Genomic DNA, 26,413 nt, shown 5'->3' on the forward strand with positions numbered 1-26,413 from the left:
TGATTTAGTGGGAGGGAAATTAGCTATCTTATTTCTAGACTGACTTATTTCTCTCAAAAAAATCCTAACCAAAAAATTATGACATTAAAAACAAACAAAAACTCTTCAGGTTGACTGGATTATTCTCTTCTAATGTCAAAGGTTATTAGTTTTGTTTGTTTGTTTGTAATCTACCTCAAGTCTATTCTGGGTAATAATAGTAGATTCTTTTCTTCAGAATTCTATTAAAGTGACTTTAGCATTTCCCCAGTTCGGTTGAACTGTGATTGATTTTCACGGTGATGACCTGAGATGATTGCAAAGCCCTAAAGTACTGGCACAGTCTCTTCGGCATAGTTTAGTGTTGAGTGCAATTCAGCGCATTCTAAACTTTTGAAAATTGATAATCCGTGGAAGATTCATGGGTTGATACCTCAGGTCAAATATATGTTTACTGTGTTGATTGCTGTTTCACCTTTAATTGTATATCAGATATATAAGCTATGAACACAAGTTTGTAAAAAAAGTATTCTCTCAAAAAGTAGTGTCTGAAAGTTGTAGAAATTCTTTTAAGTTTCTCTTTTTCTGTTGAAAACTCTGTTGATTTCTCCAGGACACCTTCTTGGTGAGGAAATTAATAGCATCCAACCTGAGGTTGGGGTAGTCCTCCACTCGACTGTATATATTTCTGTGAGATATTTCTTCAACATCACCTGTTACAAAGCTTTGCCCTTGGTATATTGTGCCCAGGTTAAAGGTTCTTGGAACACAAGAACCCATGTGTACCCTGAGTTGGAAAATGAACTGGTGTTGACACATACGCCCAGGAGAAAGTCTGAGAAAGATCTAATGAGCTGAAATATGTTGAGAAACAATGAAACATTTGAAAAACTCTAAAAATCTCTGCTGGGCATATGCATTGAAAAACTAAAATGTTGCAAATCCGAAACCCAGAGTACTTTTTCCCAAATAGGAAGATGTTGTCTAAGGAGGAATAAAATGCTGGATCCCTGTATTGAGACTAACTGTGTTAGTCTTAACTGGTAGTCTCATATGTATATATTTTAATATGTATACTTTATCTCACATAGATACCTTAAGATTTATTATGTGAATATCTGTACACATGTCATTAAGGATCACAAAGCTGTCCTCACACAGCCAAATGGAAAGCTCTTCCTAATTCTATAAACATAATAGTTTCATTTTATTTTCCAACTTACAATTTTATTCTTAGGTCAATGGTTAATGATTTTATTTTTAGTTCAGATTTCAGAATGTTCATAAAACCCTCTAGATTTGGCAACATGCAATTAAATTAACATTTTTGTTTTAAGAGTACGAAATCAAATACATATATGTGGAAAGCACCCGCATCATGCCTGATATTGAGGCATTTAATACAATTTAGTTCTCTTTGAATCAACATTTTAATTCTCATAGTCTCAGTACTATATAGGTAAGGACCATTAGTTGCCAGTTTTCATATATTCTTTTTCTTTTTTCAATTTGTATTACCTTAGCTCATTTTTAATAATCCAAGTGAAAATGAATTCCATTAGTATACTATCTCAACAACAATACAAAATGATTCTGACAAAAATATTTTATTTTTCCTAATAAAACCAAACTAAATGCAATCTTCACATTCCAACAAAACTTTGTGGAAAAGTACTTTATATGAATATATATGAAATATTTTCAAATGTTTTGAAAAACTATGATTATGAAATTTTCTATTTTTAAAATGTTTATAAATACTGTTCATTTTAGAAAGTTTACAACTTTTAAATTAATGTTTCTGTATGTTTTTCATTTGCAATCAAATAACGTGGTTTAATTATGCTTGTTGGAGTTCAGTTTTGAGTTTCTTGAAGTTAAGTTTATGTAAAGGCAAAAATACCCCTTGAAATTAAAAAGAAAATTCTGAGGTTTAAAAAAAAATCTGCACTTTGTTTAATGCTTTGTCATTTTCCTTGAAATTAAAATCTGTGTTTTAGAAAAAGGCTCTCCACAAAACCGTCTCCTGAACAAAAGGTAGGAGACACTATCTTATCTTTTGATAATTTTATTGAACAGTGTAATGAAATCTCCCCTCAGTTCAGAAATTTAAAAGAAAAAGGAGGAGGAGGAGAAAAAAGCATTATAACAATATTTGGTAGCATTGCATCACATCAAAATTTACATTTGCAAACCCTCAGCAAATTTCCTTCTAGCCCCATTAGAACTTCAGTATTGAGCACATCACCATGACTTTATCAATTTTCCCTGTTCTGATTTGAATTCATGTTTGAGAATAACTCCCTCAGTTGTTTCTATGGAAATGAATTGTCTAGGGTACAGAAGGCCTCTTTCTTACCTGTGTCTGTTTTATAGATGAACAGAAATAATTTGCAATTCCCTAAATCGCATAGTTACTTAGGATCAGAATGAGGACCAAAATCCAAGTCCCTCAAACCTCCCAGACTACCCACTCCACGGAATGTAGGCACGTCTAAGGAGGCCTTGGTGGAGCACATCTCAGCAGAGTTAGAACAAGCTTCCCCCAGCAAGCTGTGTTAGCGTATACCAAACATTTCAGTACCCTAGCTGCGGTGTATAGGAAGCCTCCAAGAGGTAAGCTTAGGTTACAAAGAGTCTTAACTTTTATCTGTAACAATGAACAACATATGTTTCCAAATGAAAGCTTTGCTTGCAAAAAACAAACAAAAAAAGTTTTTTGAGAGAGCCGACTACCTGAGATACCTTTTCCTACTTCGCTCACAAATCACAAAAAAACCTTTCTTCCTGAGGGAAAACCGAATCTCCATTAATACCATTAGTATGGGAGAAAGCCTTTGAGTTAGAAGCCACTTTCATTTTTATATGTAGAACTTCCCCTGTGGCTGGGGACAGAGTGGGCAGAATCTCTGCAGGCCAAGCCCTACCAGACTCAAGCTTGTCCAGCCCTCAGGAGACAAGGCCTCACACCAGTTTTCTGCACTGGGACCCTCATAAGACCACATGGCCCTCACTCGCACCCAGCCACATGCAGGCCCCAGCAACTACTTGACTGGGGGGAAGCACATGGAGGGGGTTGGTAGTGGAGATAAGAGCCAATTTCTGAGCACCATGTTCCCAGAATCCCTTCCCACCCCCTGCCTTCTGTGATCCAGCCAGTAACTCCTGATTGCCAGCATGCAACTCAATCTGGCCCCAAAGCTTGTGGCACTATTTACAATAGCCAAGACATGGAAGCAACCTAAATGTCCATCGGCAGATGGATAAAGAAGATGTGGTATATCTATACACAATGGAATATTACTCAGCCATAAAAAAAAGAATGAAATAATGCCATTTGCAGCAACGTGGATGGACCCAGAGATTATCATACTGTCAGAGAAAGATAGACATCATATGATATCACTTATACAAGAAATCTAAAAAATAATAATAATAATACAAATGAACTTATTTACAAAAAAGAACTAGATTCAGACATAGAAACTTATAATTACCAAAGGGGATAGCGGTGGTGGGGGGGAGAGAGAGAAATTAGGAGATTGGGATTAACATATACACACAACTATATATAAAATAGATAACTAACAAGGACCTACTGTATAGCACAGGGAACTCTACTCAATATCTTATAATAACCTATAATGGAAAAGAATCTAAAAAAGAATAGATTTTATATATATATATATATATATAAATAAAATCACTGAATCATTATTATACACCTGAAACTAACACAACATTGTAAATCAACTATATTTCAATAAAAAAAATTTTTTTAAACTAGGTACAATAAAAGCATTAAAAAAAAAAAAAAAAACTTGTGAACTGCATTGTGAATGACTTCTATAGGGACTCACCAACCACAGAAACCAAATACAGGGCCCTGATTGTTTAGCATCTATGGATAAAGTCTCTAGATCTTGCCTGGAATGGATCTGGGTAAAGGTATATGGCTCCTCCTTGAGTTAATTGTGCCTAACAAACATTCAGAAAATAAACTCAAGAAGATCCCATAGCCTAAGCTCAATAAAACAAGATTGTTTCACAGACCAGGAATGGACAAACTAGCTCTCCGGCTCAGAAGGTCTCCTTGTCTCTCAATTAGCCTTTGCCTTTGTTTTCACTATGAACATTTCATCATATTACTAGAAGAGATTTAGATAAAGTATATTTGAATAAAAGAGATCGCTCTTCTTCTTAACCCATGGAATGGCAGGGCTGAGTTACAATGGGCAAGCCTTGCAAGAAACAGAAAATAAATTCTTATGGATAGAATGGGGTTTTATTTACCCTTGTTACCTTATTTGCACTTAATTCCTTCTGAGTAATCTTGCATGCACAGAAAAAAGGGCAAGGCTTTGAGAGTAGGGATCACAGGAGCGCAGGGTGTAAACTTAAGGGAGGCAGTGATTCAGCCTTTTCAGCAAGTACTGAGACAGACAGACACTCAGCAAAGGGAGGCTGCTGGATTGAGTCCACATGGGCAAAAGGAGGATCAACATCAGTGGCTTCACAATGTGGTTTCACTGTGAGAACCGAACTGGTTTAGAATCAGGCAGACTTAAGGAGTTCAGTGCAATTCAGGTTACACGCAGCAGTTCCACTTCTTATGGGGACGTGCCTGCTGATGGGAGATTAGCCCGCAGCCAAAGGAAAAATAAAAAGCGTGGAGGAACTGGTCAAACAAGATCAAGCGTTATATTACTTGTTTTGCTGCACAGTGTGGAGTAGCTGGGGCTGGATGAAGCAGGTCCCCACGACATGATCACATGATGTACCTTTACAACATCAGGATAATTTACAGTCCAACAGATTGAAGATTAAACACTTCTACCAAACACATTTGTGTGTCCAGTGTCTCTGACTTCAGGATCGTCAATGAGACATAAAGGCTGAGATCTAAAACATGTAGCTGAACAGAAACACGTCCAATTTGGTTCCCAAGCAGACAAGAAAACGAGGCTTACTTTCAGTCAGAAGTCAATTCACCTGACTTTCATTTCCCCCAATCAACCAGCAGATTTCACAAAACAACAAACCCCCTTCCTAAAATATTTGAACTTTTGGCTCTTTCCTGAGGTTTCATGGAATTCTGCATGTCGTGTGTGCCACTACCCACCTCCCCACCTCGCGCCCCCATGAGATATACAGAGTAGAATCCTCTATCAGGTTCTTGGCTCCTTTAATATCTTCTCCAGAGACCTGGTAGGACTGCTATCAAGTGAGGAGAAGCTGCAGACTTCCTGCCTCTGGATTTCTGGCTCCTTGTAAAAAGCCATTGTATTCCCTCTGCTGTCCTTGGCTTTGATTCCCTGGCCATGCTGGTGTCTTAAGGCAGGCTGGCTAAAGCATCCAATGCTTAGTAAGGGGCCTCCTGTTGAACAGCTGTTAGTCATCAGGCATCGATGAGACATCTTTCTCCCTTAGTTCCACCTTTTAAAAAACTTCACAAGAAGCCTTGACCCAGAGTAAACACATCTATACATACATAAAGTATTTTATCTCATACAATGATGTTTGGCCCTAACTGCACACCACTTCCACCTGAGAAGGCTTTTGTACATTCCCGTGCCTGCGCCCCACCCTGGACCAATTAAAGAGAACATGTGAGGGTGGGGTACAGCAACGTTATTTGTTAGAAGCTCTCCAGATGATTTTTCATATGCAGCCAGGGTTGAGAACAACAGATCTAATCTAAGACCCCACCTATACAAGTCACATCCCAATTGCAAAGTTGTGTTTTTAAAAATGCTGAAATATAATATATGCACATTCTGTGGTTGTGGTTATTTTCAATTTCTTAGACAGATTTCAACAATCTTTGAAGTGAGGTACATAACCTGCACCTGCGTAGAAGCGTATAGTAGCTTCCAACAGAAGAGCTCTAGATAACTGCCAACAGAAGAGTCAGTAGAGATGTATCATTTAGGAACAGGTTTGGCTTCAGGTAATTCAACGTCTGACTAATATACTGCCGTAAAGAAATAGGGATTCATTTGTCTCATAAAAAAGAAGTCTGGAAGTGAGCAGTGCAGAGTTGGCGCAATGGCTCCACAACGACAGGAGAGACTCATGCCCTTTGTATCTTTCTGCTCTATAGATAAGGCTGCCAGATTTAACAACAACAACAAACGCCACCCAGCTGAATTTGCATTTCAGACACACGACACATCAATTCAGTATAAGTATGTCCATACAATCTTTGGAACACACTTACTGTAGCAAAGAGTCTGACTCCATTTTTGATGTTTGACTAATGAATGACAGTTTTCAAGCCCCATCAATGTCTCCTTCTCTTCTGCCCACGCCTGAGCGAGCTAATAAGAACGGCTGCTCCCTCCTTCGGTACCAGCCAGAAGGTCAAACAATGCAAGCTCAGCCCCTTCCCCTCAGCTCCAGCCCCCCTCACCACAAAACCCCAAGGCGGCTGCCCCTCCCTGCTCTCTGAAGTCATTTTTGGGTCTGCTGAGGAACCTGTCCCCTGACGTCCCCAGAAACCCTCACTATGTGAGTCGGAAATCTTTCCTACTCTCTCGGTATGTGTATGACGTCAACAGTCTCAACATCGGAATCAAATTTGGGATAGGGGTTCATCCATTTCTGGGGGTGACCACAACAGGAGAAAAGGCTACAACACTTTCACTAAAAAATTGTTTGTTGGGACTTCCCTGGCGGTCCAGTGGTTAGGACCCGGTGCTTTCACTGCTGAGGGCACAGGTACGATCCCTGGTTGGGCCACGCGGCGGCCAAAAAAAAAAGATTGATTGTTGATTATCTGAAATTCAAATATAACTGGGCTAACTATATTTTATCTGGCAACTCCATCCATGGGCCTTCATCTTCATGCTTATTTCCTCAGAGTCACAGATAGGCATTATATCTTCAGGTCTCAAAGCCATGTTCCAAGCAGGAAGAAGCAACAGTTTTCCTTTTGGTGAGACTTGTTTTTTCCTTCAGGAAGGGAAGCTCTCATCAGGTGCTTCTGGCTGCATCTCGTTATGTGGAACTTTCTCATGTGGGTATCCTTGCCACAAGAGAGCCTAGAAAATTGAGTATTTCAACCTTTCATAACAGGAAGAATAAAGGGTTATACCTGACTTTTGGAAGATAAACCCCCAACTCCTACAAGGAAGTAGGGAACGGGTATACTATCTTTGAAATACCTTCACTTACCCAATACCTTCTCCTGACCAATTCAGGAGAGGCCAACCTATACCAGCCACCGACATGGTCTGCAAATGCCAGCAGGGCAAGCAGCGACCAGGCTGATAAGAAATGTTGCTGAGACCAGAGGTGCCAGGGGACACTGCTCCAATCCAAGCAGCCCTCCCATTCACGTCACCACCTCGAGGTCACCTTGCCAGGGCTGATAGTCGCCATCTGCATCAGAGCGGCTGGATGGATTATTGGCATCAGCATCCATTCTGATTGGTCTGTACCTGTACCAAATCAGTTGGTAAATATTTTGAATATCACCCCCGGATAAAGCCACCCCTCTCTCTTCTATGCCCAGATGCTACCTTGGCAGAAACAGAGGGAAAGGCAAAATCTGAGAGACAACCCACTTCAACCACAGAGAATATTTTCATTTTTGCCCTGGCCTAAAGTTACAAGATTGAGCTAAACTGAGTTTTCCCAGCAAGTAGGGACACCCGAGGAAAATAGGAAAATTATAGACAAAATAAAGTATCTGCAGGTTGCTTGTACATCTGGCAGTAGTGTGAGGAAATTTCCATCCTTGCTGCAGACATAAGGATTATCCACTTCCTCTATTAAATATTGATGTGTCTATATGGATTTATATTTCTCTGTAGATTTATTCAGGTATCTTTTTTTTTCTATTAATCTGATATCAATCCCTAACATAATGTATTTTTCTCTACATAAATAGGGAAAGGGAGATATAGAAAATTTATGTGTAAGTCAAATTGTTCTGGAAAAAGTAAGATTTCTACCAAAAAGAAGAATGGATGACCACCTGAGGTTACACACTAAAACCAGAAGGAAAAATGATCCACCATTGTGTGGAAAAGCAATGGATTGGCCCAGAATCCCAAGAGGAGAGCTGCTTACCAGACTGGTCCCCCACCTCTGGAGGACGAAGCCTCTGGATAATTCCACTGCTTTTATTTCATTGGGTTATTCCATGAGTAATTATTTAGCTTAACTCTGTGTCAGGCCCTATTCGAGGACCTGGGGATACAGCAGTGAACAAAACAGACAAAAATGCCTGACCTCACACATGTTACAGTTTCAAGGGTAGGGAGACAGAAAATAGACAGAATAAATAAGAATAAATGTATTATTTTTTTATATAGTGTTAAGAGCTATAGAGAAAAATTATACAGAAAAGGGAGACAGGGAAAGTCCATGGTGGGGTTATCATTTTAAATAGGGTGATTCAAGAAAGCCTCACAGAGAAGGTGACATTTGAGCAAGAACCTTGAGGAGATGAGGAAGCAAGCCATGTAGATATCCAGGAGAAGCACTCCTGGTAAAGGGAACGGCAGGTGCAAAGGCCCTGAGATGAGGAGTGCCTGGGATGTGCGAGGGGCGGCATGGCGAACAGGGGAGTAGCAGGAGACGTGGTCAGTGAGTGCATGGGCACAAGTGACAGAAGGAAACAGTGCACTGCTTCAATCCAAGCCGATTCTTCACCTGCACTTTCAGCTTTCCCAGACAGCTTATCATACAGGAAGTCACCAAACCCGCCACTACTGTCACCAAAGGAAGGCACCTCATAGGACTTTTCAGCTTTTTCTTAAGATCCTCATATATTGCTAAGGCTCTCTCTTTAATTGTGAGAAAGTTTACCCCAGATCACTTCAAAACATTAAAGTGCTGGAGAAAACTGAACCTGGCCCAACTGGTACTTAATACTGACAAACCCCCAATTTACCAATTATGTTTGAGCTAATCTGCATTAAGGAAGTAGGGATCATAGCCGAACAGCTCCAAGTTGTTACTAGTGAAGATGGTGGACCGCATGTTAAATGGCCAGAAAGCAAGAGAGTAATTGGGAAGAGAAGAATGGTGGACATTTGTTGATTATCATTCCTGTGTCTATTACTCACTGCCCCCCTGCCCTCCCCAGAGCTCTCAGTTTCTATCTCCAAGTGGTTGCAGGTAAATGGATTCCATCCCTGGCTCTTTTGGGAGCATGTGACCAAGGCTAAGCCAATCAAAGCATTCCATGCCCAAGCTGCAGAGACTTGTTCAGGGAGGCTTGTAGATCTGATCCAGTCAGAGAGAATATGAGAGTATCAGGACTCTGGTGGAGATGCTGGGACAAAGATGCCTCCTCCCTATGGATAATATGGTGTGTCAAGGTGAAGTATGTAAAAAATTAATAAACAGAAATCTCAATGAAATAGAGTTGGGAGACCAGAAGCGGGAGCTCTCACACCCTGAGATGACAGCAGAGCCCCACAGAAAGAAGAAAGACTCTTCTTTCCTGGCAAGGACTCGGCCAATGAAAAGCCATAGACTCTGTTTACTAGAGCCCTCCCAACTTCGTTTTCCCCTCTATAAAAACGTTCTCCTTCCCTTGCCATGCGGGAACTTGTACGTGGCTCATCATGCTTGCAGAACCTGAATTGCAATTCTCTGCTGATCCCAAATAAACCCATCTGTGCTGGAGAAATATCTGGCAGTCTATTTATTTCAGGTCAACAGGTATGTGACTATAGCAGCCGTTTTTCATCTGGGGGTGGAGAGGGGAAGAAAGGGAGGCAGCCTGAGGACCAAGAAATGGAGCTGGAACTATGAAAACAGGGTGAATTTCTGCACCCCTGGACTTCACAGTCACCTGGTCCAATAATACGCTATTCAACCTTGGCACTATTGACATTGTGGGCTGGACAGTTCTTTCCTGCGAGGGATGTACTGTGCATTGCAGGATGTTTAGCAGCATCACTGGTCTCTGCCCACTAGATGCCAATAGCATCCCCTACAGTAGTGACAGTCAAAAATGCTAGTCTGAATTGGGTTTGGGGTTTGGGAGGGGGGGTTCCTTCTTGTTTTGGAAGTGAAATGGAGCCTACAGAGAGATTTGATTCATCTACTTTCTGTCTCTCCAACTGGCCAGATGTGGGAGCTCTGGGGAAGAAGAGAGGCTGAAATGCTCATCTGGAGTAGGACTCCACGCAGGCTCGAGGAGCCGGTTGGTATCCAGCCCCTCTCTGCTGCCAAACATGGGAGCAGTTGAGACTCTACTCATCACACCTTGGTCCCCCGACGGGGGCAGAAGGCAAGTGGAAGGAGGACACCCAAAGCAGAACTGAGGAGCAGCCCTGACAACATATGGAAAGTGGGCAGGGAGATGGCTCTGAGGACGGATGTGCACACTGGCGAATCAGCCTACAGGACTGGCCCAAATGAAAGCCTCATGGGGTTTCCTTTAAGGCAATGATAAGCATTTGATGGGTGTGGCCTAGCACATACAGACCTTTCCAAATTCAGAAACTCTGTTCAAAACAGGGGTTCTTAATTTTTTTAATGGTACGAATCACTTTGGAAGTCTAGTGAAAACTTTAAACCCCTTCTCGGAATAATGTTTTTAAATGAATAAAATAAAAATACACACAACTAATAAGGTAACCAATTATACTGAAAGAAAGTTATCAAAATATTTTAAAAACATGTGTGCCTTAGTAACATGTCTTGTTTACTGAGTTAAGTGACAAGATCTAGTGGCAGTCCTAAAAGCTGAGACTTTGAAGTAGTGATGAATGCAAATTCTTTCTCAAGAAAGCTGAAACAACTCCCACATGATATGAAAATAACAGTTCTTTGCATTAAGACAAAGTCACAGACATTGCTAATATAAGGTACTGGGGTTTTGGGGTTTTGTTTTGTTTTGTTTGCCTACATTTAGAATGACAGGAAATGCTAAATTTTAGTTAAAGGCTAGTAAAAACAAAGATGTGATTTCTTTTTTTTTCCTCCTTTCAAGTTCATGGATCTCTTTAATCTCAGGTCAAGATCCTTTTGTAACTAGATCAGTGGTTCCCGAGCAAGGGTGACTTTACCCACCAGGGAACATTTGGCAATGTTCTAGAGACATTTTTGGTTGTCACCACTAGGGGGAGTGGGGTGTGTTATTGGAATCTAGTGAGTAGAGGCCAGGGATGCTGCTAAATATCCTACAATGCACAGCACATCCTTCCACAGCAAAGAATTATCCAACCCGAAACGTCAATAGCACGGAGACTGAGAAGCCCTGAACTAGAGGAAGATTTTCTAAAGGGAGTTGGGAAGTCGGCCCCTGGCCCAAACCACATACCCAGTCCTTAGGAAGTCCCAGAAGAATATAACCCTCCATCCTCACTCTAAGTGCTGCTGTGTCTGGAAGATGCTTCCAAGGGAACACAATTTGGGGCAGATACAAGGAAAGAGCAGAGGACAATACAAGCAAGGGAATAGGGTGAGTTATTAAAATAACAGCAACCAACTGGTAAAAAGGCATTTGGACTTTGTTTGGCACTATTTACAAAAAATGAACCTAAACATATGTTTTGGCTCTGAATTCCACCCCTAGGCATATACTTAACAGAAATGCATACATATTTTCACCAAAAGACATGTAGAACAATGTTCATGGCAGCATTCATCTTAATAGCCAAAAATTGGAAACAACCCAAATATCCATCAAGAGTAAAACAGATAAATAATTTGTGATATAAATAAACAGTAGAAGACTATATGCAAATGAGAATGAATGAATACAACTATATGCAACACGGACGGATCAAACAAACATACTAAGTAAAAGAAGCCAGGCACATAGAGTACATACCATAGGATTCCATTTATAGAAAGTTGAAAAATACCTCATACTAATTCATGGTGTTAGAAATCAGGATACTGATTACTATTAGTTTAATGACTTAAATAGAAATGAGAATGGATTCTGAAATTCTAGAATGTAACCATTTCTTGATATGAGTGCTAGTTACACAGACATATTCACTTTGTGAAAATTAAGCCATATACATATGATTTGTGTACTTTTGTTTATGTATATGTGAGCAAAGGGTTAACAGCAGGCCTGTGCTCTTTTTCTCCCAGACCTAGACCTTCCTGGGAGGATTTTAGGTTTGTCTTCTCCCAGCATCAGTCCCCTAGACATGTCCGCAAGTTAAGACAGATTTGGAATGTTGGGTACCAAGGCCAGACATGTATTTTACACACTGTGAAATCTCTGATCTGTGAGACAGCACATGGGCTGGGAGACCCATCAACTGTAGGCCTACATGACGGGTGATAAACCCAGGGAGAAGCTTCTTTGTATGAAGGTGAACCCCACACCCCATGGCCTCATCACCAGCAACTATATACAAGTCTCTAGGCAAGAGAGGAGGGGCCCAAGCATCGATGCACATGGAGAATTGTTGGCTTCCACTGAGACTGAAGGGCTGTGCATGCTCTTTCCTGTCCTGAATCCTTCTAAAAAGCTAAGCAAACTAAGTGCTGGATCAAATGCTACTGTGTCTTATGAGTTTGATTGCCAGTCAAACCTGTTACCAATGCAATAGTGGGACAGTGTATTGTACTTCAATAAAAAGTTTACTAAAGAAAAAAATTCCTTCGGCTATTCTTGCCAACCTATTATTCACACTGATCATATCTTCTGCTTGGCCTCCAAATTCCTTCCATTTTTCTGAGCTTCTCCTCTCTCCTCTGACCTCCTGTCTTCTCCTTTTAGGACTCTCACCCACAACCAACCCTTAAACTTCCTGTTCATTTCTAACACAGAGCTGATTAAGTATTGTACTATCTCACCCCTAACTAGTTAAGCTACCCACAGAGAGCCCATATCAATAACTAATATTGAGATTCATCGCAAAACATAGTTCTCTTCCAGGAGAAGTCGTGTGACTACTTCTTGAAGAATTTTTTTCTTTTGCTAGACAGAGAATGCTGAATCTCTGTCCATAGACATCCCAAATTCACACATAATCTGGAGTCTCAGTTACCTATGTGACAATCCAGTTGTTCCTTTCCTAATTTGGTGTCTCAAACTTTCCTGACTTGTTAAAACGAATAGAATTTGCTTGCCAACACCAATATATGCTCTTAGAAGTTCTGGCTGCTGCCATATGATCCCCAGGCATAAGTCTGCTCTGTACTGTCTCCCTGCATTGCATCTATAGGGGTGGCAGATGCTCTGTGTTTTCAGTGTTTGGGTTTGGGTTTGGTTTTTTTTTTTTTTTTTTTTGGAGGGGGGAGTGGGGACTTCTAAGCTTAGCAAAACCTGAGAAAGACATCTTCCTGCATGTATTGATACTTCTTTATTTCCTATGTCATAATATTAACCTCGCTTCCCTTGTCTTTTGCTATTAAATAGTCTCATGCCTTCTGGAGCTAGGCTTTCACATATCTCACTTGAACTAAGGTCTCAGTAGTAGAAGCCCTCTGTCTCACCTCCCCATAGCAGGAATCATTAGGAGAAGGGAGATGATCGTTTCAGAAACAACAGAGTATCTCAAAGATTTCTGAGACCACCACTTGCATGATCAAGATTGATAATTCTTGTGTCTGATGCTCACTATTTCAATGCACACTGATTGAGTACCACTGATAGTCAAAGATGTCATTCCTGGAGTGGGGAAATATGATTTAAAAGTCACAGCTACTGACAGCCAGCATCTTAGAATCTCATGAGAATCATAAAACACGTTCCCCCAGAACCATGATGCAGGGTGGGACAATCCACAAATAATAGGCTCCCATTGTTAAACCTAACGGTAACGACTCCAGCTTTCTGCAGCACCCTTTTCCCTATGTACTTCCAAAGCACTCAGGATGACAAAGATCAATTTCCAATCATTCCTACAAAAGGTACATGAAAAATTAAGATTTAATTGTGATTCCTGGTTCTTTCATCTTGAATCCAATACCCTGGACTTCAGAAATAATGGAACTTGGTGTAATATTTGAATATCTTGTTTTTGCCTCCTCTTGTTCTTTTTTTTTAAAATTTATTTATTTTATTTATTTTTTATTTTTGGCTGCGTTGGGTTTTCGTTGCTGCGCGCGGGCTTTCTCTAGTTGCGGTGAGCGGGGGCTACTCTTCGTTGCGGTGCACAGGCTTCTCATTGTGGTGGCTTCTCTTGTTGTGGAGCACGGGCTCTAGGCGTGTGGGCTTCAGTAGTTGTGGCTTGCAGGCTCTAGAGTGCAGCCTCAGTAGTTGTGGCACACAGGCTTAGTTGCTCTGCGGCATGTGGGATCTTCCCGGACCAGGGCTCGAACCCGTGTCCCCTGCATTGGCAGGTGGATTCTTAACCACTGTGCCACCAGGGAAGCCCTCCTCTTGTTCTTGTGGAAAAAGAAAGTCCTCTTCTAGAAAAGGTACTGAGGTACTTCCTACAACAAAATGAGGCTTCTTCAATTGTCCAAGTTCACATGTACAAAGTGTGAAATCTCAGAATTGAGATTCAGGTTCTGAATGGTCCAACTTAACATGTACAAAGTGTGAAATCTCAGAATTGAGATTCGGGTTCTGAATTGTCCTGGACAATGGATCTCACTAGAAGTAGAATCATCACCAGGACCTGTTCAAAGAACTTTCTCCTATAACAGTATTCAATACTGGAACACAGGGAACTGTCTCCAAAATAATCAGATCTGTGCAAAAATAATTTGTTAAATAACATAGGGAAGATTATGAAAGACAGTTCCAGAATGCCCACATTCATGTGGTTTGTAAAGGTGCGTTTTTCATATAGATCTGTACAGTTCAAAAGCATGAGATTCTGCAGGGGTGGCTCCTTTATTCCAGGAGCGGGCAGAATTTATTTTCATCTTCCATGCATGGGCCACCAAAATAAAGAATGTTCCTCCTCTTCAGTCTTTTCCTCAGTAAAGGATCAGGTTTTCAGGTATGCTCAGGGGCTCTCTGGACACTTCCTGTGAACAGCAGCCACCATAAAGACCACTATGGAGCATTTTTCCCTTCTTCACATATGGGACATGAAGAATATTACAGAAAAATCCGAGTTTAGAAGTCACTGTCAAACACACGTAGAAAAATTATTGTCAGAATATTCTTAAGCTTTAAAAAGTTGGAAAAGCCTGTGATCTTTGAACTGTTTCCAGGAGTCAGCGACTCTAAAGGAAGATATTCACCATCAGTGATCCCACCCAGGGTTTCCTTTTGTGACAATCGTGCACCACGATCCTCAGGGTTGGCATTCTCTTCAGGTCACCAGGTTTCTGCAATCTCTGTGAGAACCTGCAGCAGCTCAGCAAACGTCGGGCGGCCTTTAGGTTTCTGGAAAAGGGAAGTAGAAGTGGTCAGCTCAGCTTAAGACCCACTCAGACACCAGCTCTGGAACTTGCTGGCAGGACCTGGATCCAGGCTGGTTCACCACAAATGGAAGAGAAAGATATCTTGGCTGATACGCAGGACATGAATGGCAGTTGAGCGAGGCATGCGTGTGAAAATATAAGGGTAGAGAGCACTCCAAAAGTAAAATAGCTAGAGCTGCAAACACTAGCCACATGTGGCTATTTAAATTCAAATTACTTAAAAGAAGATACATTTTAAAATTCAGTTCTCAGTCACACTTAGCCACTTCTCAATTCTTCAATAGCCAGGTGTGGCTACCATATTGGATAGTGCAGACATAGCACATTTCCAACATCACAGAAAGTTCCATTGGACAGTACTGCCCTAGAGATCTATTTGGATGACTTGATACACAGAGTAAAGGAAGAGCTGGGAGAGAGGGGCCTCTAGAGCCCCAAGCCCCCAAGCTCAGCCCCAATTATTCACTACACCTGACCCCCTGTCAGAAAGATGGATTTTAGTCAAAAAGCAAAAGGCATGTTTTCATGAGGGACTTGCAGGTCTTGGAGCACAGACTGTGCTGTCTTAAGGCTCAGGCAACAAAATCTCCAACCATGAAACCAAGGATTGGAGCCTTTTTCCTACTTCACAGTGGGATGTGGTTTGACTTTAGCTCCAAGAGGAAGCTCCACGGCATCTTTGAAATCCATGGGAAATAGAACTACTCATGGTAGCCACATTCTCACAGAGGTCCCTGGCAGCAGGGTTAGTGGGGAGATACCACCCTTAGTGGCTTGTAAACAGAAGGCAACAATAAAAGGAGAGAGCAAGAAACAACCTAAATGTCCATCGACAGATGACTGGATAAAGAAGATGTGGTACATATATACAATGGAATACTACTCAGCCATAAAAAAGAATGAAATAATGTCATTTGCAGCAACATGGATGGACCTAGAGATTATCATACTAAGTGAAGTAAGTCAGAAAAAGAAAGACAAATACCATATGATATCACTTATATGTGGGATCTAAAATATGACACAAATGAGCTTATTTATGAAACAGAAACAGACTCACAGGCATAGAGAACAGACTTGTAGTTGCCAAGGGGGAAGGGGGTGGCAGAGGGATGGAGTGGGAGTTTGGCAGATGCAAACAATTATATATAGAATGGATAAACAACAAGGTCCTACTGTATAGCACAGGGAATTATATTCAATATCCTGTGATAAGCCATAATGGAAAACAACATGAAAAAGAATGTATATATATGTATAACGGAATCACTTTGCTGTACAGCAGAAATTAACACAACGTAAATCAACTATACTTCAATAAAATAAATTTTTAAAAAATAAAATTTAAAAATTAAAGGACAGCAGAAGGATATGTGAGCACACATGAGAGTCCTCCTTGAGACTTCAAGAATAAATAGTGGAGCTTTTTGCTGGTGCTGAGGTTGTGCAGGTAGTAAAGCCTATGAAACAAGTGTATCACTGCTAACATAATCACATTTGAATCTAGAGGTGCATAAGTGCCTCGTTTACTTCATCCTCTTGTCAGCATCTTATTTACTCCTTTCTCTGTCTCCTCTCCACAGATATGTAAAATCTCAATAAGTATTATATTGTATGTGCATGTACAAGTATATTGCTTAATATACAATATATATTCCTAAGCTATTTACATTGTTATTGCAAAGATGCTCTTAAGACATCTGTTTGCTACTAACAGCTCACTTAATATTTTTTATGTCTTTCAAGATTCCTTGCAGAACAGTTAATCATATGCAAAGCATTTTCAAACACTGGGGATCTTTATAAAATTAATACTTCTCTGGAATGGAAACAACCATGTCACTCTTGAAATATTGAATTTTTTAGTGTTTGTGAATTGGGAGTCAAGTGATTTCTTTTTCAGCCAGGAGGAAATCCTCATCCAGCTGTAGTTTTTTCTGGGCTGAATCAGTCAGCTGGAAAGAGAGAACTGTCAAAATCACAGAGGAGTCTGATGAAGGGGATTGGTGTGTTGAGTCAGTGCCCAGAAAAGACAGAGGTGGGATATAAACCCTCTGGCTTTATTATCAAGCTTGGCATTTCAAGTAAAAGAGAAACTGGCCTCCCAGGAGATAATTTTCCGAGTAGAAGTTCCTGGCACACTTTCTGCCTTCATTCCTATTCTCGTTTAATCTCTCTATCAGGAGTCTTGAGTGCCATAGGAGAGATGAAACCCATTACTTTTAGCCTTGGAAAAGCAAGACAAATTAGAGTGAAGTAAATAAAAACACCATCCTTCTCTTTCAATGTGGAAACTGAACAAGCCTGATTCTACCCTTAGTTTCCACGCAGCAGTTCTTAAAAGGAGTAAAACGTCACATCACTGAGGCTTTAGTAACATCGAGAGTTTCTGCAGGAACCAACTTCAGCAAGATAAGACTTAGAAAATGCACTGAATTCCTCAGATGAAAGGCCATTGTTAAAAACAAAATGGATTAATGATTTTGTAGTGGAAGTACTTCTGGCTCTCAGGGGTCATTACCGAGAAATAGACACCTTTTCCTGCCATGACGAAGTCCTAGAGTAATGTGGGTGATAACCAGATCTACTCTCAGATGCTGGAACTGCCAACCTTTGCAGGAAAGCAAGGGACACTCACCTCATGCCAGCAGCTGTACATGACTTCATATATGGAAATCGGTGCCAGGTGAGGTCGGTACAGCCTGAAGCCTTTAGAAATCGCTTCCACAACTTGCAAATTTGACTTATTTTCAAAAGGCATTTTTCCTTCTGTAAAAACTTCCCACATCAAAACTCCTGCAAATAAAATGCATGAAAATAAGAGGTTAGAGAAATGGTTACTTGGAACTGAAACAGCTGTTTCAAATTACAACCCATTATTTTCCTCCTGCAGTCATTGAGTTACAATCATCCAGAATGACAGCAGTTCTATCTAGGAAGCAGATCCTGTGCATCTTACTTTTTGAAAAGGCCTATGAACTGAATATATTCCAAGTGAAAACAATGCCTTTCCTTTTCCATTGGTCATGACTGCCTCCTTATTGGAAGAAAAATGCTGGCAGCATCTTCATTTCAAAGTACTGCTCATGTCTCCACACCCTGAAATCAATGAAACTTTGCCATTCCATAGGAAATGACAGAATTGTGTGATCCCCTGCTGCCTGCTAAAGTCAAGAGTTTACCAGCCAGTAGATGGCATGCGTTCCCATCTTGCCACTGAAAGACTGCTGGGTAGAGTCCCAGAAAATCTGGCAGGGGCTCTGTTTATAAGTAGGTGTTCAAAAATCATTGATTGATTGATGAAACTCCTTCAAGGCTCCCAATTTGAGTTCATTTAATTATTCACTTATTCTACAAATATGTATTAGGTATTGATCAGAGGCCACGCCTATGCTAGAGCCAGAGGATTCTTAGACTGAAACCAGTCTATGTGCTCAAGAAGCTCACTGTACAGTGAGGAAGAAAGACAAGTGGTCAAGTAAAACTCAAGGAGTTCTAAATGTTCTACAACCACCTGATGAGATCCTTGTGTTGTTATCCACTGGTCTCACAACTTAACTGCTCTCCAGTAGAGCTTATAATGTCACCTGCCAAGACTACCACATGTCAGTGGAGAGCTAATGAGATCAATACAAGCTTAACCTTATTGTGGGCAATAATATTCACACCCTTTGAGGGTGCAGATGTCTCTCCAAAGCCAAGAAGCCACCCAGAAAGGTACAGGTGAAAGAGAATAGATAGATTATTATACATTTGTTGCCATTTTTTGAAAGTCAACTCAAAGAACAAACTCCATGGGACAGGTCCACAGTATCTCTTTTTCAATGAAGAACATTACCCAATATAAACAGCAATTGATAGATCCCAAGGAAGCCTATGTCTAATTTCACAAAATAGGAAGGTGATAATGTAAATGAGATGGCATCGCTCAAAGTCAGACAATGAAGTTTATTAATTATACTCAAGATTCAATGATGCCGTAAGATCAGTTTTTCTTGCAAGTCTCTGTGGTGTGGGAAAGTTGGCTGAGTTTGTTTTCTAGATCAGTAGACTCTGTTATGGTTTTACAGCAAGTGCTCAGTGGGAAAGGAAAAGATCCAAAAGGCAAACTTAATGTAAGAAGGTGTATGACACCAGTTGCCAAAGACAGCCTGATGTGTTTAGAACACCAAAGACAGAAACACAGTTATAAGAAGACCTTTAGCTACATCACATTAAGAAATCAAAGTTAAAAGAGCAATCTCTATTTTATGAGAACCTACTGTATAGCACAGGGAACTCTACTCAGTGCTCTCTGGTGACCTAAATGAGAAGGAAATCCAAAAAAGAGGGCATATATGTATACATATAGCTGATTCACTTTGCTGTACAGTATAAACTAACACAATATGGTAAAGCAAATATACTCCAATAAAAAATAAATAAATAATTTTTTTTTAAAAAGAGCAATCTCTACTTTATTAAATCAAGCTCCAACAAATGAACATCAAATTCACTCACCAAATGACCACACATCAGATTTGCTGCTATACTTATTGAAATGGAAAACTTCAGGAGGGGACCACTTGACTGGGAACTTGGCTCCAGAAGAACTGATATATTCATCATCCAAAACGTACCTAGGGCCATCAGATTTCAGAGCACATTGTGTTAATTACCTCTAAGTTCAGTTTACTTCAAATCCTTTTAGTTAACTCTGATTTCTAAAATACAAAGTATTTTACCACAGAAAGGTTCAGTATACCTTCTCTTCTTGCTATCAAAGTGAGAAAGTAGCCCTTATAGAGTTTCCTCCTTAAACCAAGCCTCAATTGCGTTTATTGTATTTGGATCTCAGAAAACCATAGCAATTCTTCAGTCTAAAACATGCGCCACTGATTAGTTATGATAAATTCTTAATTCTGCAAAGAAGCATGCTGAATGCACTAACAACCAAGGTTATTTTTTAAAAAAGATAAATATATGTGAAAGAATAAATTTGAAGTTTGATGCCTTATTTTCTTTCTATATACATATAATTTTTGCAGGACAGAGAAGGGGAAAAATAAAAGTATTTGAACGTAATACATTTGGTGTGTAAAATCTCTAATGCCTTTATTCAAATGGAAATAAATCAGGAACAACTATCATCTCCTTTAAAAAAAATAACAACACAACAAAATTAAACCCTCTCTGTTTTTTGAAAATCATACACAGTAACATCCAAGTGTGGGAATCTGGAGAAAAGAGAGGATAGCTAACGTGTGCTATGTAGCTCCTTGAGTATGCAATATAGTATTTTTGAAATACTATATATATATATAGTATACTATATATACTATATATATTAAATATAAAATTAATATATTTATTAATGCTTCCCCACACACCCACTTGTTTCCCACATACCTTACCTCACCGCACCTTTAAGTCCTTTATTGAGCCAGAGGTCATTCTACTAGAGGAAAGAATGAATAACAGAAAACAAAAGGAAAAGAGCCATTTTTTTTTATAGCTTTTGAGTTTCAAAAGTCTAGACTTTCCAGAGAAGGAGAAGGACTGAGTTATGAACAAAATATCTGGGAGAATGGCTCATGAATACAAATGATATCTCACTACCACCACCATCCATTCTGCTACAAAAATATCCCTTGTGCTGGGGGTGTGGGAGAGATTCGAAAGAAAGGGAAAGAGTATTAGACACTAGCGGGTGGCTGAGGTAGGGTCCTGTACCCTGCACCCTATGAGGGCTGCCCTGGTCACATTGCAGCGAAAGAAGACCCCACTGCCCTACAGTCGGTTGGTGGGATTCAAGAGCAAAACAGAACCTGTGTCCTCTTTCCCAGGCCAAGCCCTGGGAAACACAGAAAGATTCCAGAGGACAAATGGCTATGGGTGTGCCAAGGCAGATGGGGCCTTAGCCACATGGAGAGCTCTAGTCATGGCGAATATCAGACATGAAGGAATCTTACAGGCAGAAATTCAAGATGAGTCAGCGGCCACCTGTGTGGACGGCCAGCCAAAGACAAAAGAGGAGGATGGTGGCTGTAAGGAAGCCAGTGTCAATGTGTGAAGGAATCTTACAGACAGAAATTCAAGATGAGTCAGTGGCCACCTGTGTGGATGGCCAGCCAAAGACAAAAGAGGAGGATGGCGGCTGTAAGGAAGCCAGTGTCAATGGATAACAACAGGGACCAGACAGGCCATCTCCAGTATGTGGCCCCATGAGACACACAGAATTTGGATTGTGACCCTGAAGAGCATCAGGGAGAAACCGTGAAATCACTGGGATGAAATTTCTAGCAACCTGAAGGAAAGGAGATGCAAAATGTAAACTGCACTGAGTTGCTGAAAATAAGGTCAGATGATCCACACTCTTGTGCTGTAGGCTTAGAGTCAGCTACTCCACTTGATAAGAGAAATGCATGATGATGACAGAAAAATCAGAGCTGAGAAAACAAATTTATTCTTTCTCTATTTCAGAAATATACATATACAAGGAAAGCTTTTTTCTTAACCTTATATATATGACAAGTAGACTGAGAAATTCTTTTGAATTTTAAGATATGACATAGCTTTATTAATAACCGCCTGAAAGAAGATCAGAAGAGTAGCCCACAGCCTCCATTTCCCTCACAGCGAACACTGGTGCATGTCCTAAAGTTCAAAGTGGGTCAGCAGGCCATACAACCACATCAACACTGCCCTCAGAGAAAGAAAAGCAAAGCCAAGAACATCTTCAATTTGTCTGTAGACTAATGTAAGATTCCCTCCCGTGAGTAAACAAACCAAAAAGAATATCATGTACCTTGTCATTCCAAAGTCCGAAATTTTTACTATACTTGTAGAACTGACCAAACAATTCCTCGCGGCCTATAGGGAGAAGAAAAGAACCCACGTGTGAATACAAAGTTTCTCTTTCCAGAGTTTCTACTCTCCTTTTCCTTAGTTTCTTTGGGCCCCAGCACTACCTCTCTGTGTGAACAGCCATGTTATTTCATGGTGACACCTATCGATGCTATATATGATTTAATGTATCTGCCCTCGTGTGATGGATTTTAATGACTTTTCGAAGAAATGACAAAAAGATGAAAAGAAATTTTAACACTTTTCCTTTTTAAAATGTGTAATCTTTCTCAAGAAGTATCCTTGATAAGTATCAGGATTAACTCAATCTAAGAGATAATAAACTATGCATCTTGGTATAAAAGATAGTGTGTATTTAAAATTTTATCTTCATAAATAAAAAGAGGAAAGTCCAACATGCATGAAAAATAACAGATTGTCATTATATATCTTTGGGATACTCATTATATATGATTGCTAATAAAAACAAAGAAATTGTATTTTAAAACTTACATTTCATTGAACATAACTCTTTACAATATTTTCATATTTATTAAATTACCACAGTGAACTAAATATAGTACTATATAATTCAGAAACAATCTATTTGATGCCAAAACAATCCATTTTCAGTCAGCTTAGTCAGGAAAATCATTGACGTGGTTATTTAGCCTCATGTAGGCCAATGGTTTGATAGAATTTTTCTCTTTTGAGCTAATTTGTGGTTCAGTTAGTTCAAAAACAAAAGCAAAATACTTGAAATGGAGAGCCAGAAGGAGCCAGTTTGGAAGATGTTGACAAGTGCCAGCAAATGATCTCAAAGCTAAACCAAAAGGCAAACCCTCGACTGAGAAAAGACTCATAGCTGGCTAATATATTTTAAGTGGCATGTGGGTGGAGAAAACAGAACTCAAAGGAAAGCAATCAAGGAAGGAACCAAGACTAGGAGGGTCTGCAGGAAGCCACCTGGAGCAAATAGAATGACCAGAACTGTCATCTGACTGAATTTTGAATTCTAATCCTTATCAGGAAGGACAAACTGCAGAGACCAGGAAAGTGAGTTAGGTGGAATTGATGCCAGATCCATACATTCAAAAATGTGCTCAATGGCTACTTTGGGCTGGACCCTGGGGAATGTGCCATGAGGCACGCAAAACAATGGTCGAGCATTGCTGAGCTTTTCTATTTGCCAGACACTGTTTTAAGTGCTTACACATATTAATTCATGTAATCCTCCCAATAAGTCCATATGTGGGAGGTGCTATAATTAATACCACTTTACTAGTTAACTATCTTACTCAAGGTCACATGGCTAGTAAGAAACAAAAGCGAGATTTCAACTAGCTCTTGAGCAGGGTTCTCCATCTTGACTGCACAGTGGACTCACCAGGGAAATTTTCCAAAAATGCTGAGGACTAGATTCTACCCACAGAGATTCTGATTTCATTGGTCAGGGGTATGGGCTGGGTACTGTGATGTTTTTAAACCTCCCAGGTGATTCTAATGTACAGCTAAGTTTGAGAGCCATTGCTTGGCAACTTGTATTCTCATGATGCTGAACTGCAGCTCAGAAGTCTACGCCTTGATGTCAAGGAGTTTAGAGTCTAATATTTGTGTAAACAACTATCATAGGAAGTAGTAAATAATAAATGCTCTGACAGTTCTAAGTCATGTGTAGGGCAAGCAATGGTGTGCTAGGGCCAATGAAATTATGCCTCCTTTCTCTCCCCAAAATATTCCAGCTTGAATGATAAATAATATGGTCACCCTGGTGATGGCTGATGGAAGTTCAGGATTACCTCTAGATGACAGTATCAGGGATTTCTCAGAAATTCTCAAATTCTCATTGGATTTAATTTGGGAACTTAGAAATGAGACATGGAAGGACATAGAAGGAATAGTATGAATATCATGAATAAATATGGAGCAGATAGAAAATGTTTTTCAAGGGGAGGTAGCAAGGCAGGGAAGCAGAGCTATTTGCTTTGGGGGCAAGTCAAGCTTCAATCTTCTTTGTTTGTTTGGAGAGCTGTTCTGAGCATTATGCAACAGAATGGTTTAGCATTTTGACTCCTTCCCAATGCCAGTAGTGCTGCTGTGATACTGCAAGAACCTAACCACCTCCACCTGAGGCAGTTTCACCCCTGGGTGAGACCCACTGGGGTTCTTCAGCATTGTACCCAGCACCTGGCAGAGTGCGTGGCATATATAGGCACTCAATACATATTTGATTATTGGTTGAAAGAAAGAAAGATAGAAGGAAGAGAAGGAAGAAGAGAGGGGGAAGAGGAAAGAAAAGTAAATTATTTTTAGTTAGTTGATTAGTGTGGTGATTAATTACTTCAAGGCGTATTTAGAGTAACACCTTACTTGGCTCCAGCATCAATGAGCAATTAAAAATAAAGCTACATTTCCCAACAGGTTACACAAATAGGAAAATGTTTAAAAATTAAGTCAAAGAATGCATTATTCAAAGTATTGAAAGTCCTAACTTATGATGTCCTTCTGAATACAAGTATAATATATACATAATCAGCAAATTTGCACCGTACTTACTAAATCCCTGTGGATAAAGCAGTTTCTCTCCAGATACTCCATTCCTTCACAGATATCTTGACATGCACTCAGTAGCATCTCCTTCCTAAGTTTTCCTTTCCTCTCTCTGAGATAGTTAAGCAGGCAGCCATTTTCCATAAACTCCGTCACAATATAAAGAGGCTTCTGCTGTATACACACTCCATAAAGCTGAACGAGCCTTGAATGAGATAACTTCCTGTTGAAGAAAAACACAGACCCGAGTCGTTTTTGCATTCTGAAGTGTTTGAAATCAACTGGTGATATTTACCAGCTCCATATAATGTTCATCATCAAGCTATGATTAAAATTAACCCAACCACAGAGAAAGTAGAACAGTTTCCTTCCTACTTTATGCGCTGAGAAAGTGGGGTTGAGAGTTTACGCAGTACTTCCTAAGTCACTGTACATACAGAATAGTACACGCCCCATGTTCTGCTTTTCTCTTTTCCATTTTGTAAGCCTTTTGCTTCCTCAGTACTGCTGCTCCTTGCCCAGTTCCTGTTCCTTCAGTTTCAACCTCCCCAACTGCAGCTGCTTAGACAAAAAATTCTGGACAGACAGGAGGGAGGAAAGAGTGATTGATGCGCATTAAAAAGAATATTAAATTCTAAAGAATAAAGGCATTTAAAGGAAATTTTTAGATTAAGTTGAAGACTGAAAAACATTTACCAACGTGAAACCCTTCTCTGTATTTAGTAATCACACACACACAGACACACACACACAAACAAGTCCTCAAATACTGCCTGTTAAAGTACACACACTAAAATAATTTTTTTTTTAATTTATTTTTGGCTGTGTTGGGTCTTCGTTGCTGCGCGCGGGCTTTCTCTAGTTGTGGCAAGCAGGGGCTACTCTTCGTTGCGGTGCGTGGGCTTCTCATTGCGGTGGCTTCTCTTGTTGCACAGCACGGGCTCTAGGCGCCCTGGCTTCAGTAGTTGTGGCTCGCGGGCTTCACTAGTTGTGGCTCGCGGGCTCTAGAGTGCAGGCTCAGTAGTTGTGGCACACGGGCTCTAGAGCGCAGGCTCAGTAGTTGTGGCGCATGGGCTTAGATGCTCCGCGGCATGTGGGATCTTCCCGGCCAGGGCTCGAACCCGTGTCCCCTGCATTGGCAGGCGGATTCTTAACCACTGCGCCACCAGGGAAGCCCCCTAAAATAATCTTTTTAGTCATTTATACTTCAAAAGTTTATTGTTTCTTCTCGACTATAGTATTCAGTTTTTAGGGAAATTAGAATTACTTATATATTTTTACTATTATAAATGTAATTAGTTCACATATTTTTCTATATGCACTGCTACTAATAAGCTACATCCAGAGACACAAACCCATAGTTGATCAACTAAAATAAAGGATCCTTTAAAAGCAATGCAGTGTTATAATAATTTAAAGAAAATGTCATGCTCCTAAACAAAAGAGCTGAATTCAAGTTGCTTTATCTCCTATTGATGCATGACCAGGAGCAACTTATTTAAAATTTCTAAGCCTCAGTTTTTTCACATGTAAAATAAGGATAATAAAACCTGTCCTTCTTTCTTCTAGTGAATATTAAATGAGATAATGTATGTGAACGTATTATAAAAAGTATAAACCATGGTAAAAATATAAAGAAAAAAATTTTAATTTTAGTAGAAATTTATGGGCTGAAAAAAAGACTGGTTTTCTTTCATTTTCCTAAATAATCTTTTAGCAGGTACTCTGGAAACACCATGAGTAC

General features: G+C 40.1%; 1 protein-coding gene across 1 annotated transcript in view; it reads right to left on the reverse strand.

The window, feature by feature from the left end:
• Positions 1-15,187: 15,187 nt before the first annotated feature.
• TXK (TXK tyrosine kinase) overlaps positions 15,188-26,413 on the reverse strand; it is a 50,909-nt gene continuing 39,683 nt past the window's right edge. The window contains exons 10-14 of the mRNA XM_061191375.1: positions 24,676-24,892; positions 22,082-22,146; positions 19,795-19,913; positions 17,933-18,090; positions 15,188-15,256 (exon numbers count right to left, since the gene is read on the reverse strand). Of these exons, the coding sequence (XP_061047358.1) occupies positions 15,188-15,256; positions 17,933-18,090; positions 19,795-19,913; positions 22,082-22,146; positions 24,676-24,892 (628 nt within the window). The remainder of the gene's footprint in view (positions 15,257-17,932; positions 18,091-19,794; positions 19,914-22,081; positions 22,147-24,675; positions 24,893-26,413) is intronic.

The sequence above is a fragment of the Eubalaena glacialis genome, chromosome 5 (assembly GCF_028564815.1).
Source record: "Eubalaena glacialis isolate mEubGla1 chromosome 5, mEubGla1.1.hap2.+ XY, whole genome shotgun sequence".
NCBI lineage: Eukaryota > Metazoa > Chordata > Mammalia > Artiodactyla > Balaenidae > Eubalaena > Eubalaena glacialis.